The sequence below is a fragment of the Coloeus monedula genome, assembly GCF_965178545.1.
Source record: "Coloeus monedula genome assembly, chromosome: 1".
NCBI classification, from domain to species: domain Eukaryota; kingdom Metazoa; phylum Chordata; class Aves; order Passeriformes; family Corvidae; genus Coloeus; species Coloeus monedula.
In genome coordinates, this window is record NC_138781.1 from 105,740,827 (window position 1) to 105,755,159 (window position 14,333).

At 39.3% G+C, this 14,333-nt stretch overlaps 1 protein-coding gene across 1 annotated transcript; it reads left to right on the forward strand.

The window, feature by feature from the left end:
• The first annotated feature begins 2 nt into the window (after positions 1 to 2).
• On the forward strand, positions 3 to 14,039 carry CEP76 (centrosomal protein 76). The gene is made up of 12 exons (XM_082289625.1): positions 3 to 88; positions 1,423 to 1,578; positions 1,903 to 1,984; positions 2,355 to 2,579; positions 3,094 to 3,279; positions 5,028 to 5,125; positions 5,798 to 5,926; positions 8,358 to 8,549; positions 10,478 to 10,644; positions 11,512 to 11,845; positions 13,084 to 13,301; positions 13,766 to 14,039. Exons 1-12 carry the CDS (start codon positions 26 to 28, stop codon positions 13,902 to 13,904), a joined length of 1,989 nt encoding a protein of 662 aa, XP_082145751.1. The 5' UTR covers positions 3 to 25; the 3' UTR covers positions 13,905 to 14,039.
• The last annotated feature ends 294 nt before the right edge of the window (positions 14,040 to 14,333 follow it).

A 14,333-nucleotide genomic window follows, 5' to 3' on the forward strand; every position in this document is an offset into this window, starting at 1 on the left:
GGGCTTGTTCCCTGCCGGCTCCGCCATGTCGCTGCCGCCGGAGAAAGCGTCGGAGCTGAAGCAGATCATCCACCAGCAGCTGCTCAAGGTGGGACTGGCGCCGCGGCCCGGCGCCGGAGAGACTCCCCCTGGCCCTCGGGGGGCTGTGCCGGCTCCCGTGCCGGTGCCACCCCGCCGCGGGTGGCGGTGGCGGCAGCGCCCGCTGAGGCGCGCCCCGTTTTGTTTTCCCAACTTGGGTCGCTGCAGGTGGTTCCCAGGCGCCGTTCTGTCGTTTCCTTGTCGCTTTTTGAGCGAGGGTCTTGAACTGACGGGGAAATAGGTACGGAGGCTGTAACTCCGGTATCTCTTGTTAGTGCAGTGGTGAGTATTCCCACCTGTCACACAGGAGAACGGGGTTCTTGGAGCGAGTCCAGAGGAGGCCACCAAGATGATTAGAGGAAGGGAGCACCTCTGCTACGAGGAAAGGCTGTCAGAACTGGGATTGTGCAGCCCATTGTTCACTGGAGAAGTGAAGGCTCAGTGGAGAATTTACAGCAGCCTTCCAGTACCTGAAGGGAGCCTGCAAGAAAGATGGAGAGAGACTTTTTACCAGAGCGTGTAGTGACAGGACAAGGGGGGATGGATCCAAACTGAAAGAAAGCAGGTTTAGATTAGATATTAGGAAGAATTTTTCGCTGTGATGGGTGCTGAGGCACTGGAACAGGTTGCCCAGAGAAGTTGTGGATGCCCCATCCCTGGAATTGTTCAAGACCAGGCTGGGTAGGGCTCTGAGTAACCGGGTCTGGTGGAAGGTGTCCCTGCCCGTGGCCGGGGGCTTGGAATGAGATGATATTTAAGGTATTTTCCAACCCAGGCCATTCTGTGATTCTATTTCAGGTCCCGGTGGCTGTGTCCTTAACATCCTTCCAGTGTGAGAGTCAGCTCTATAAATCCATTTGCTTTTACAGCTCACATGATGGGCAGACATTCTCAGACTTCCCTTTGAACTTAAGAAAAGCTTGCAAGGAAGATCTGCTACTTTTGTACCTTACCTACAAGTATATAAAAGTGTATTTTTTCCCTTAAAAGATAAGAAACTATATATTAAGGTTGAATTTTGAGGGAGACAAGAAATTGGAAGACTAACCATTTTGTAACTGATGGATTTGCAAACCTTTTTGTAAGGAGAGAAGTTCAAGATGGGTTGCTGTTGAAGAGCTGTGAAAATGCTCAAGTTTAATGGGCTTGCAATTTTTTTTACTGGGAGAGCTGCTTTTGTAAGATAGTGGCTCATTTGATTAGTTCTGAAAGGATCCATATTTTGGTGTAGTTATTTCTGTGTTCCTAGGAAAACACCCTTAACCTTACAGACTTACCTGTCAGGTCATACCTGCTGCCACACAGAGAGCTGGTGTTTGTAACATACAATGAATTTTCTTTCAGATGGATGTCCATGGGAGGATACGAGAAGTTCTTGCTGAGACTATACGAGAAGAGCTGGCGCCTGAGCATCAGCAGTTGTCCACGGAAGATCTGATAAAAGCCCTAAGACAGCGAGGAATCATTGATGAGGTTATGAAAGAACTTAAATTTGTAACTGTAAGTAGCTTTTGAAGAGGGAAAATATTTTTGCTTATTCCTCAAAACAGCACGTGGTGTTTTGACAAAGTGAAAATATGCTGCTTCTGGAGGTTTGTAAGGGTGTTACTGATCTGTGACATTAAAGGAACAGAGAAGATTAATGCATGTGCTGAAATTGGTTGGTGATAATACCACACTGAAAATATTTGTTCAGTTTTAGAAGGGAGCATACCTAAGGAATGGGATTCATATGAAATGGAGGATTCTTTAATTTTTGGAAGACTGTGGTAAGAGCACTGTTGCATCCCTTGACTCCTTAAAAAGTCTTAATTGTAATTCCAGGATGTGAACGAAAAGGAGAGGACTTCGGCTCCAAAACCATCAACACATTTTGTTGACAGAGAACCACCAGTTTTGAAAAAAAGTATGTTTCTTTTTATTTAAATGTTTGAATCAGAGTTTTGAAACAAATTTGAGGTCTATGATTTTTGCATTCTGAATTAGTAATCCAGTATGAACTGGCATAAAGGTGGATGTTTCCTCTGCTTATCCACAGGGAGTAAACTCATGTAAGCAGCAGCAATCAGTGTTGCATTAAACATGATTTATTATTATTATTTCATTTATTCTACGCTAAGATACCTTCCATATATTTAAAAATCACTTTCTCCTAAGCACTTGTTTCAGAGAAGTTTCTTTTTTTGCTAGTCTCCTGATAGTTAGCTGATATATAACAAATTAAGTTTTCTAAGATCTGTTTGTAGTCTCTTCATTTTTATTGCTACGCTTTGCAGCTAACATTGACCCAACACGGAGGTATCTTTACCTTCAGGTTTTGGGTGGAAAAGCTTTTCTGGAACATCTTCAGGAACCAGAGCCTCTGCCTGGGCAAATCTGTTCTACCTTCACTCTGTGTTTGCATTTTCGAAACCAGCGTTTCCGTTCCAAACCTGTGCCCTGTGCCTGTGAGCCAGATTTTCAGGATGGTTTTCTACTTGAAATACACAAGGACAGCCTAGGTAAGGAGTATTGTGGTTTTAAAGCTGATGCTGTTGGGACTTTTTCTGACCTAAGAATTATTGTGAAATATGTGTGATATTATTAAGTGGATTTCTTTCCTGTTTCTTGTGATGTTTTCCTAAGGAAACTGATTACTGTGTTGGATTATGCCACTTGTAGATCTTTCTCTGCTCTTGTTTCTTTTCCTTCTTTTTCACTCTAAAATAACTTGAAATTGACCAACTTTATCCATTCTTAAATGTTAATTCCATTTTAATTTTTTTGTGTATCTGAACTGGTTGTATTGCAGTACTCAACTACAAAAATCTTTTTATCTTCTCTGTAAATTAACTGTAATCTTTCTGTAGCTCTGTCCTAAGCTGAGTTTAGGGACCATTACTTATGCTTCTATGCTCAAGATTTTTCTTTATACACATTGCATACATTGCATTTTGTTGCATACTTTCTTTCAATTCTGAGGAGAACTTGGGATGATAATATTCTTGCTGTCTTATTTTGGTTTAATAATGGCAGGTGACGGAAGTAAGATGGTGGATGCAACCACTATGTTATCTATATGTGACCCAGTGCATATAGTTCTGATCAAAACAGACACATTTGGTGAGACCACACTGGTAGCATCCTATTTCTTGGAGTGGAGGTCTGTCTTGGCTGCAGAGAACGGCATAACAAACGTTGCTGTGGAACTCCTGGGTGTAGGTAAGGATAAACAATAAGTATGTGATAATGACTTAAAATATTTGGTCCTGAGCTTTCTTACAAGCTTAAAGCAGTATTTTAGATCTAGTTCACTTTTTATTCAATTCAGAAGTAACTGTAAAGTGTCCTTAGAAAATGCCTTGGAAACCTAATGGTCAGATTTTTCTGTTACCAAGCTGCTAAAAATCAGTATTCCAGATTCCATGTAATAATGGTCCTCATGTCTGGGAATTCCCACTATTGATTATCTGCAAAATCTGGATAAGTTTTTAGAAACAAACCAACCAAACAAAAATCCAATAGTTCGTCTCCAGGAGTATATCTGATCAGTGCACTGAGGAATAAAATTCAGCTTGTGTGTCTTTCATAGCAAACTAACAACCGCTGGAGAAAGTGATCTCTGTTCTGCTCCCATTTATCCCAGTAGCTGGAAGCATGTTTTCTGAATTGCTTGGTTTAGGTGCTTAGCAGTTAGTACACATGTGTATTTTTGTATATCACTTGTCCCCAGTCCTCTCCTCAGGAGTTCCAACCTAAGTTTTTAGGATATTATGATTTAATGAGTAAAGACTAGATCTCTCATGACTTCCTACGAGACTTTTTACAAGAGCATGTAATGACAGGACAAGAGGGGATGGATTCAAACTGAATGCGAGTAGATTTAGATTAGATATTAGGATGAAATTCTTTCCTGTGAGGGTGGTGAGGCACTGGAACAGGTTGCCCAGAGAAGCTGTGGATGCCACATCCCAAGAAGCGTTCAAAGCCAGGTTGGATGGAACTCTGAGCAACGCGATTTAGTGGAAGGTGTCCCTGCTCATGGCAGGGGGATTGGAACTAGGCAATCTCTAAGATCCCATCCAACCCAGGCATTCTGATTTTAATTTTCTGTAATGACTTGGAAATGCATAGCAAATGAGTTTAGTTCTCGGATGGGTGATGGAACAAGTTAAATTTAATTCTCATTAGCTTTTTTCCAAGTAATAAAGTATCAATCCAATGAATCCAGTGCTTTTTCTCATCTTAAAAATCTTGTCATTGTACAAAATGCATCGAGAACGTCAAAGGATGCTGCCATCTCAGATAAATAGATAAACTATTATGCACGGCTCCCATTGCTTGTATTACTTATGGTCCCATCTGTGATCTGTTTTGTAATTCTTATTGTTGTTGCCTAATGCTTAAAATTAGGCATTTTTAAGCATTAGGCAACAACATTAAGTTGGGAGGGGGTTGTTGTTTGTTTGGTTGTTGTTTTGGGGAGTTTTTTAAAGTTGATTAATGTCTGTATGACAGCCAGGGTCCTTCATAATAAACTCTGTCTTGGGGAAGATGAACTTCACTTACTTCCAACTATTTAAATTTGAGTTACTTGTGTAATCAGTAGGAGTAGGCACATTTACAGTGTGTGATTCTCTGACTTGATTTTACATTTCTATTCTAGACATTTCTAGAATACCATTCATCTCACGTGTCCCAGTACTGGCTACAAATAGGGCCTTGGATAATTGTCTTGGATCTAGACACCTGTGCTCTTTTTTTGTCATATTATGCTTTCTTACAGCCTCATTTGAGTTTGAAATTTAAATAAAGATTCTTACTTTGCTGATGTTTAAAGAAGTTTTGTTACTTTTTGTGATTATATATAAGGCTAACATACATATTTTAATAATTTGCCCCTGCCTGGCTAAAATAATCCAAGCCAACTGAATATGAGAGAACTGATGAAAATTTATTTTGTTTCAAAGGTACCGAGTCTAAGGTTTCTGTTGGTGTTTTAAACATCAGACTGGAAATGTATCCACAGCTTAATAAGACACTTTCTTCAGAAATAACTAGTACTCAAGTAAGTAATTTCTGGGAGGGCTAACTTATTCTTTTGTTGGCGGGGGAGGAAGCTTAGTATAGAATTGTAGATGTAGAAGTCTGTGGGGTTTTTGAATGTTTGATACTTCTTTTTTTTTATTATTATTAAATTTAAATGTAATTACCTTTTTTAAATGACTTTGTCTATACTGAATGTTACTCAAAATACTGCTTTTTTAGTTTTTTTCTAATTACTTGTATCAGAACCCCTGAAGAAAAAAGAAAGATGCAATACACCTAGTTTTCTTAAGGTAGTATATATGTTTCCTTGCTCTTTCCCATGAGAAACAGTAATTTCAAGTCAGCTATTCTGCTTGGAAAGTCAGTAAATGTTGGCCTGAAGGTACATGCAGATTAAAATCTTCTGCACATTAAAATCTGAGCAATCCTTCTATGCAGAAATGCATTACTTAAAATAACAGTTCTTCGGTCAAGCCTAATATATGAACCTACAAACAAGAAATACAACTTGAGGTTTTTCTTAATTGGATTTCCATTTAAAAATATTAAGGATTTGCATGACATACTTAAAATATTAAGCTTTATTTTACATATGCGAGGATGCGGTGTTAATGTACTTACTGATTATGGGGTTTTTTCTCCTGTTTGGAATTAGTATGTGTAGAATTGGTTTTGTTTTCCTTACCTACAGTTCACTTTGGAACGTCAGAAAACAGCAGAAAAAGAACGTTTATTTCTTGTGTATGCCAAACAGTGGTGGAGAGAATATCTGCAGATCAGGCCTACCCACAACACAAGGCTGGTAAAGATCTTTGCACAGGTTTGTAAATTTTACAAATAGATCAATCCTTTCTTTATGTTATCTTTTTATTTTATTTTGACCTTCATGTTTATGCAGAGTCTGTACAGATTTATGATGTGGTTATGTTCAGGTCAGGGATAAATGTGGTGTATCATGCAAAAGAATTAAATTTGTAAAGATTGAATTTCTGTTTGTCTATTGAAGCTTAATAGCATGATGCAGACAGGAGGGTTGCTCCAACTGCCTCTAGTGTATGAACTGAAAAAGTCTGTTTGGTCTTTTCCTTGAATACTCACAAGTGGCAGACTTAGGTGATCTGTACCGACTATTGCTAATAATTTTGTACCAGATAAAACAGTTACAAGAAATGGACTTCCTAGATCTGTTAGAACAGATCCACACAGTATTTAAACTCCGTGTGGTCTGCAATACAATCTGGTTAATGTCACACAACAGCTACAGTCATAATTTCAGGAGTCTGATAAATTACTGTGTCAGTTGCTCCTCAGTAACTGTTCCTCAGTAAAAGGAATGGTATGATCCTTGCATTTTTCATGCTATGAATTTACCCTGCATAGTAGCAATTTTCCTACCACAGTCACTTCTTATCTCAAAGTAGTGTCCTGAAGCAATCTGTGCCTCCTCTTCGGTGAGGCAACAACTTCCCTTCTGGCTGTGCCCTGAGTGTGCAGGAGTGATGTGAACTTCCAAATCCCAGCCAACAGCTGAGCCCCCACCCAGTCACTCTCCCACTCCACCCCAGTGGGATGGGGGCAAGACTAAAAAGGGCAAAAGCAAGGAAAAGTTCATGGTTTGAGATAAAGATGGTTTAATAAATGAAGGAAAGAAAGAAAGGAAGAATGGGAAAACAGTGATGCAGAGACAGTCATTGACCACCTTCCAGAGCAGACAGATGCCCAGTTAGTCTCCAAGCAGGGGCAAGTTTAGAAAAACTCTGTTCCCCACTGGTTTTATTGCTGAGCATGACACTATATGGCAAGGAATATCCCTTTGGTCAAAGCAGGTCAGCTGTCCTGGCTGCATCCCCTTCCAGCTTTTTGTCCACCCTGAACCTACAGCTGTGTGGTGGCAGAATGAGAAGCAGAGAAGGCCTTGATACTGTACATGCCCTGCTCAGCAGCAGCTAAAACACTGGTGTGTTCCCAGCACTGTTTTGGTCACAAATCTAAAACACAGCACCACGAGGGCTGCTGTGAACAAAACAAACTCCCTTCCAAACAGACCCAGTACAAAGGCTTAAGGGTTTCAGGGCAGGGTATAAAGAGAAACAAGTCTATAATTAAATAGAATAGGAACTAGGCTCCTGCTACCTCAGTACCTATAGAGAGCTTTTTATGAGTCTCCCATGGGCCATAGCAAATCTTAGTAAAACTTTCTGGGAACAGAAATGAGTTTATTAGATTAGTTTGATAATTTAGTTACCATCCAGTTTCCGATGAGTAATGCAGAAACAGGCATTATATATACGAGCCTATATTAAAAAATAAGCCCTGCCTGTAGGGTTTTTTTTATTGCTTTCGAGCTGTGAAATAGTTTTCAACAGGATTCCAGTCAGCTTCAAATAAATGCTGCTTTTTTTCCACCAGCTTGCTGGAAAAGCATGACAAGACCATAACAGGGACAATATGTAACTACAGTAAAAATAAGAGACCATAATTTCCTGAAGCTGCAGAGATTTAAAAGGCTTTGATCCCTTTTTAAAATATATGAACGCAAAAGTACCAATTTAGCCCGGTGAGGAACAGAAGAGCTCTGTGCTTCTTGAAATAGTTTTAATAGGTGATAATCATAGCATTTGCCTGCAGCATGTAATAAAACAGGCCTTTTTTTAAGGTCATCTTATTTTTTCATTTTTCCAAGAACTTAGAAATTCTTAGTATTATTGCTTAAATTTAGATAGATCTGGTTACTTCATTTTGAGTAATTTTTGTTGCTTGCTGTTATGAAAAGAGGTAGAGTATTCAAATTCAGAAACAAATAGACGCCTTTTAAAACTCTAGAATCAGTCGCTATGTGTTTAATAGTTGGGGGGGGAGATTTTTTGGGTTTGTTGTGGAATTTGGTGTGAGATTTGTTCTGGCTTGTTTTTATGCTTGATGACAATGTGGAAATTGAGAGTGGGTAGAACATGAACAGTTCCTCACCCATTTAAGAAAATTAGTTTCAGCCTGTGCTGTTCCTGGTGTTCAAACATTTAGTCCAGAATGCCCTGTAAGGGACAGAGCCAGAATAAAATCTAACTGTGATGTCTCTAAATGAGTTGTCTTAATGGTCTTGTGTCCTAAATCTGGGGGTATTTTTATGTCTTACTGGTTTTGAGTGATACTTATTCCAGGGAGGATACATCCCATAGGAAAAAAGTCTAAGTTAATCTTAACATTTTGCGACGCTTGTGTGGCTGGCAAATAACCACGTTTGACGTGTCCAGGATGAAAACGGCGTGAACCGTCCGGTGTGTTCCTACGTGAGACCTCTGCGGGCGGGGCGGCTGCTGGACACGCCCCGGCAGGCAGCGCGCTTCGTCAGCGTCCTGGGCCACGAGAGAGCCCCGGTCATCGGCGGGGGCAGCGGCAAACAGGAGCAGTGGTGCACCCTCCTCGCCTTCCTGTGCAGGAACAAGGTGCGTGACAGGGCCCCTTGTGTGGCACTGCTGAACAGGTGCCCTGTTCTAACCGAAATCAGGAATTCAAAGCAGGATGCGAATACATGGATTAAAGTCAGCTTTGGAAGATTCTGTTACAGTCATGTGTTTGAGGTGTTTTTAAAGAGAAACAGATGCTAAATGGTAGACAAGAAGGCTTTAGAGCAAACTTCTTTTACTGCTGTAGTTGGGGTCCATTCCTCAATGTAGCTCTTTGACACTGAATTTGCTTTTCTTCCGTTGCATTTCTACGAACACATTATCATCCAATGAATCCCTGCTACTGTGCAGGACACTAATTTGGACTAATCCAGGAATAGTAGGAAAAGTCTCTTTCGTCTCTTGTCTCTTTTGTTGTTTTGATGTTTTGGTTTGTTTGGATTTTTAGTTTCTTTTTTTTTTTAATAGATCACCTAAAATATACTGACAATCTTTATGTTCCATTTTTGCAAGATAGGGATTTTCTTTTAAAGTTTCAGCCTAGATCTTGGTGGTCTGACATTTGTATCATATGATATAATAAGGGAAATAAATTGTAACTCTTCTGGGTTATAGCTCTTCTGTTGTATGAGTAAAAGTAACAGTGATCGCTTCTGATACCTCTTTGGAGTGGTCAATGCTTTTCATTGCCACGGAGATACTTCTGCCTTCAAAAATAATGTCACTGTTACGTTTGCATTTAAAAGATGTGTTCATGGCAGCAGGAGCTGTATTCCATATTTTAGACCTGCCTTCAAGACCACACAGAACGGGCATTGGCTGTTGTCTCTGAATATCTTACAATGCATAGGTGCCGCCACTGGCTTTCAGATGGACATGGCATAGGGACTTTGAGGACCACTGTGTTTGGAGGCACAGAGAAAGGTGTTCCTTCAAGGCAGAAGTGGGAAGCTGTATGGAAAAGAACTGAATTTAGTCCCTGAGACACCAGCTGGATCGTTATTACTTTTCTTGTGGAAAGTGGTATGGCATTATTAAAATAACACACATTCACTGCAGATCTGTTTGAACCTACTTTTCTGCGTGTTTCCCTTTGATGCTATGGTAGGGGAAGCTTGTGTTGTCTTGATACATCCAAGAACTCTGAATTTTACATTTTCAACATTCTGAATAGTTATTTGACTAAAGAGTCTTACTATTCTGCTTCTGAATGCTGTACTTTGTGTTATGAAGCCTTCATTGTGTGAGTGATTTTTGTTCTTACTTTACAGCTAACATTTGCAAAGAGCTCAAGAGACAAAGGATATTAGACTTTGTGTTAGGAAATTGTTTTCTGTGAATTATCAGTGGTAGTAATATGTTTATGAGATAAATGTTTTTCTGACTGAAGAAGAAAGCAGCTGCGCATGGTTCCCGGCTGGTTTACAGTTAGGTCTGTGGGGGACCTGGTTTTATCTTTGTCTGACTGTCTGAACTGAGACAGCACATTTGAGGAAGTGAAATACCAGTAGAATTAGATTTTATTAAATGAAAAATTTTCCTAACTGTGTGAAAATACTGTGTAATTTCTAGTGTTGCCTCAGGTATTCACCTTATATATATTTTTACATTTAGTTGGAACACTGTTTTTGTTGTCACAGGTCAATAGATTCTGGTGTTGGGTTACTTGAAGGTATCTTTATAACCGTAAGAAATGTTTCCTGATATTAATTGTACATTATACTTGAACAAACAATATCAACAATCTGTCATTAGAACATGCATTTTTAACTGATTTATTCTATTACAGAAAGCTAAAACTTGTCTAGTTTAAATGGTAAAATCCTGACTTTTGGTACATGCTTTAGATAAATAGGGAGAGTAACATGACTTGTTAAATGGTGGTTTGAGAAATAACACTATTTTCTTTCTTTAAGGTTTTATCCATGCCTAATACTCATAACAGCTTATTAATATTTGCTGTCTAGGGTGACTGCGAAGACCATGCTAACCTTCTGTGCAGCCTTCTTCTTGGGTTTGGATTGGAAGCTTTTGTGTGTGTTGGAACAAAAGCAAAAGGAGTCCCCCACACTTGGGTAATGACTTGTGGATCTGATGGAACAATTACTTTTTGGGAGAGCTTGACAGGACATAGGTGAGTAAAAAGAATATAAGAAAACAACAATGTATATTGAGGTTTGTGTAGGATATTTTTGCTGTTGTGGGGTTTTTTTAATTTTTATACCCTGTCGTGTAATCCAGGTGATGTTTGTCTTTGAATCTTTTTTCTGTCTACTGCTTTTGCTTGGAAAATAACTGCTTCAGCGTGAGGGGAAGTGTCTCATCAGTTTGTAATATATCAGTGTCTTTAATACTGTATAGTGACTGTTTTGTGTCTTATGGCAGCTGATTGCCATCAATGCTATCACTGCCATCACTTGTAAAGGAGATGAAATCTGACATGATTATTTAGGAACCCATATTTTTTTCTTGGTTTCATCAGTGGAATCAGTGTTGTATTACTTTTTTCTCCCCTGCAGAAATCTCTCTAAGTTCTCCGAGATTTTCTCTTGCTTGAGTCATTTAAGAAGGGCACATGTAATTGTTTGGTGTACTAAAGCTTCTGGAACATGTTCTTTCCAGTGTTCAAAACAAGCAATTCTGTTTTGCCACTATTTGTGTATCCTGTGATTAGCATTTGCAGGTGTATTTCTCCAAATGTGATGAATAACAGGGAAACTGTATGAGCATGTTCTTATAGTTGCAAAATTTAAGTGCTTGAATAATCAGCTAATTTTTCTAGATCTAAAGACTAAAAATTATGTATTACTTGATTGTATATTATGCCTCCAAAGCATGTACAGTTATGTTTCCGTAAACGAATGCCATTTTGGGGGGAAAAATTGATGACAAACTTGGCTTGTATTTTTAAAGGTAAAATGGCTATATCTGTCCCATCTAAATATTTTTACCTTGCCTTGAAATAAGCTGTATTAGTAAGAAATGGAATCTTTTTGACTAGGTACATCCACAGACCTATCAACCCTGATGACCCTCCCCTAGTTGAACAACCCAAGCCACTGTATCCATATCGCACGATAGGTTGTATCTTCAACCATCAAAAGTTCTTTGGAAATTGTCAGCCCTCTGATGCTGTGGAGGTGTGTGTGTTTGACCTGCATAATGAATCTAAATGGAAACCCATGAGTGGAGAAGCAATAAAATCTGTATGTCCTCCGGGAGCCACGTCTTCAGTTCCCCCTTTTCCTCCTCTGTGTGCTTCTACAATAGATGCTGCTGTAACAAGCAACGAGATAGAAGTGCAGCTGAGGGTACTGGTCTCTGAACACAGAAAGGTGAGAAAGATTGGCAGTGATCTGTCTTAGTAATAGAGGTTCATATGTTAATTCTATGCTTGTTTTGGATAGCCATCTGTTAGTTCACACACTTGTATCTTCGCACTGTGTTTTCCATCAGCTTTTGCAGAAATGTGGTATGTGAAAAGTGAAATAACTGAAAGAAATGTTTGAGAAGACTCTAAGGAGCTGGTTTAGACATCATACTTACTATTTGCAGTGGTGATCTGCAGCCTCACGTGTGGGCTCTTCCCCCCACCCTGCCTTTGCCCCTTGTTGTAGGTCTGTGATCTTCAGCTTACTGGCATCTGCAGACCACCCATGAGTGGTCTGTTAACGCGCCAGGAACATCAAATCTGGCTGTTAGTGGGCTTTGCCAATCCAGCACAAATGTTTCTGGTCCCTAGATAAAAGCAGGCTTTCAGCTTTCGTGATCTGACTCTGACTGCTTTACAAAATCAGAGATACTTTCAGAAGTTAGTTTTGTTCTTTACCAGGATTTTTACAAGGCATAATGTGCCAGAAATGATACTTCCTGTGCTGGATATGAAAGCAATGATATTTTAAGACCCTGTTAGCTTATGTCTGTTTTTAATGAGGTTTTTTGATTGTTTCTGTTTTTATCTCTCCACACGATGCTCAACCTGTAGAGTGGCTAAGTAATTCTCAGAGTATGAGTCTCATGCAGTGTTGAATGCATACATGGTAGATTTTTCTACTTCTTTGTGTTTGGGATGGTAGCAGGAAAGTGCATGTACGTGGTGGGAAGATGGATGATAGAAAGAAGGTGCTTTTGTGTTTTGGGGAGCTGTTGTGCATCATTTTTTCAGAAAGGGTTTTCCATGAGACATTTGAAAAAATGTCAGGTGAATCTTAGTTGATCCTTTCCATATTTTTGCGGTGTATTTGTGCGTATCTTCTTATAGTTCATGCAGAGGTACTGTAGCTCAAACATCTGGTTTCAACACTGCTGGTCTTACGTTTAAGTCTAATAGTTTAACTTCATTCCTTGATAAACGTTTGATACTTGTGGTGTTGCTTGCCGCTGGTGGTGGTGTTTGCTTCTCCCAGTTGGCGTGAGTCAATATACAAATCTCACTCTGCTTCATGGGTTCGCTGCCATTAACTGTCAATATAAAGATTCTTGGATTTATTTGGATCTATGCAGTAGGCCAAGTTTAGGCATATCCTGATGTACCTTCTGCACAGTTGTCATTATTCTGTGGCTTGCCTCCCAGGATCTTGGCCTTTCTACTGTTTGGGATGATCAGCTCTCCTACCTGTTGTCACCAGCATTAGCAGCTTATGAGCTTGAACGCACAACAGGTGTCTCTGCAGGAAATGAAGAGTTTCAGGATGCCGTAAGGAGAGCGGTACCTGATGGTCACACCTTCAAAGGGTTTCCCATCCATTTTGTGCACAGAAATGCCAGGAGAGCATTTGCCACATGTCTTCGGTAAGTCTAAATGTAAAGATACAGGTATATGTTAAAAGTAAATGGTAATCCTTAACTACTAATTGCAACTCATCTTTTTAATAGTGAATTTCAAAGAAAATTAATTTCCTTAGGCTTGAACTGGAGGAAGAGTTGTGTGGTATATGTAATGGGTCATGGGGTACAGAGCTTTTAGGTTACATTGGTGATTCAGTGGTGATAGACTTATTGTGGATTAAATTGAAGAACAAGGAGTTAATTTAATTTCTCTGCACTTGTTAAAAGTGATCAGCGGTTGTGTCATTTTCCTCCAAGGCAACAGCCCTTGCACTATAGAAAAATATTATTATTTGTAATGACAGACATATGATATTCATTGTTACTTAAATGCTAGTCACATGTGAAAAAAATTGCACTATGTACTTAAAAGTTTTAACAATATTTTAGGATTATCTGTTACTCCTCTGTTTCTTTTTGTCATATAGGTCTCCTTTTTGTGAAGAAATAATCTGTTGTAGGGGGGACCAAGTGCGACTTGCAGTTCGTGTACGAGTGTTTACATATCCTGAATCTGCATGTGCTGTTTGGATCATGTTTGCTTGTAAATACCGCTCTGTCCTTTGAAAAAAACCCCCCAAATTATTCATACTTTTTTAGAGCTGCAAAGTAATGTATGTGGGTATAAAATAATTCAATTAAGAACTAATATAGTATTTGATATAAATGCCACTGGTTTTGAACACCACAGTGTGTGTATTGAAGGGGATTGTGTACACAGTAATGATTGTATTTATAAAGAGAATCTATTCTTTGTAATAAAATGTACTTTTAATATTTATAGGAATGTGGGTCAAGTTACTAAAATGTGTGCAAAAAATACCGGCTTGATTTTTGCAGTTCTGAATTGGTGTAAGAGTTTGTTTGGAAGTAGGTCTGCTTTGCCTCTGCAGGGTAAGAGACTCTGTTCTACCTCTCCTTTCCCTATAGTGTGTACAGGGTGTACTTTGTGAGTGACTGAGATCCAGAAATGCTGATGTTTAAGCATGTGTCCTT

Excerpts from the sequence above, each read along its gene's own strand:
- CEP76 (XM_082289625.1), top strand. The coding sequence starts at position 26 with ATGTCGCTGCCGCCGGAGAAAGCGTCGGAGCTGAAGCAGATCATCCAC. Across the intron at positions 11,846-13,083 it reads TGGTCTCTGAACACAGAAAG|GATCTTGGCCTTTCTACTGT; the intron begins GTGAGAAAGATT and ends CTTGCCTCCCAG. Across the intron at positions 13,302-13,765 it reads GCATTTGCCACATGTCTTCG|GTCTCCTTTTTGTGAAGAAA; the intron begins GTAAGTCTAAAT and ends TTTGTCATATAG.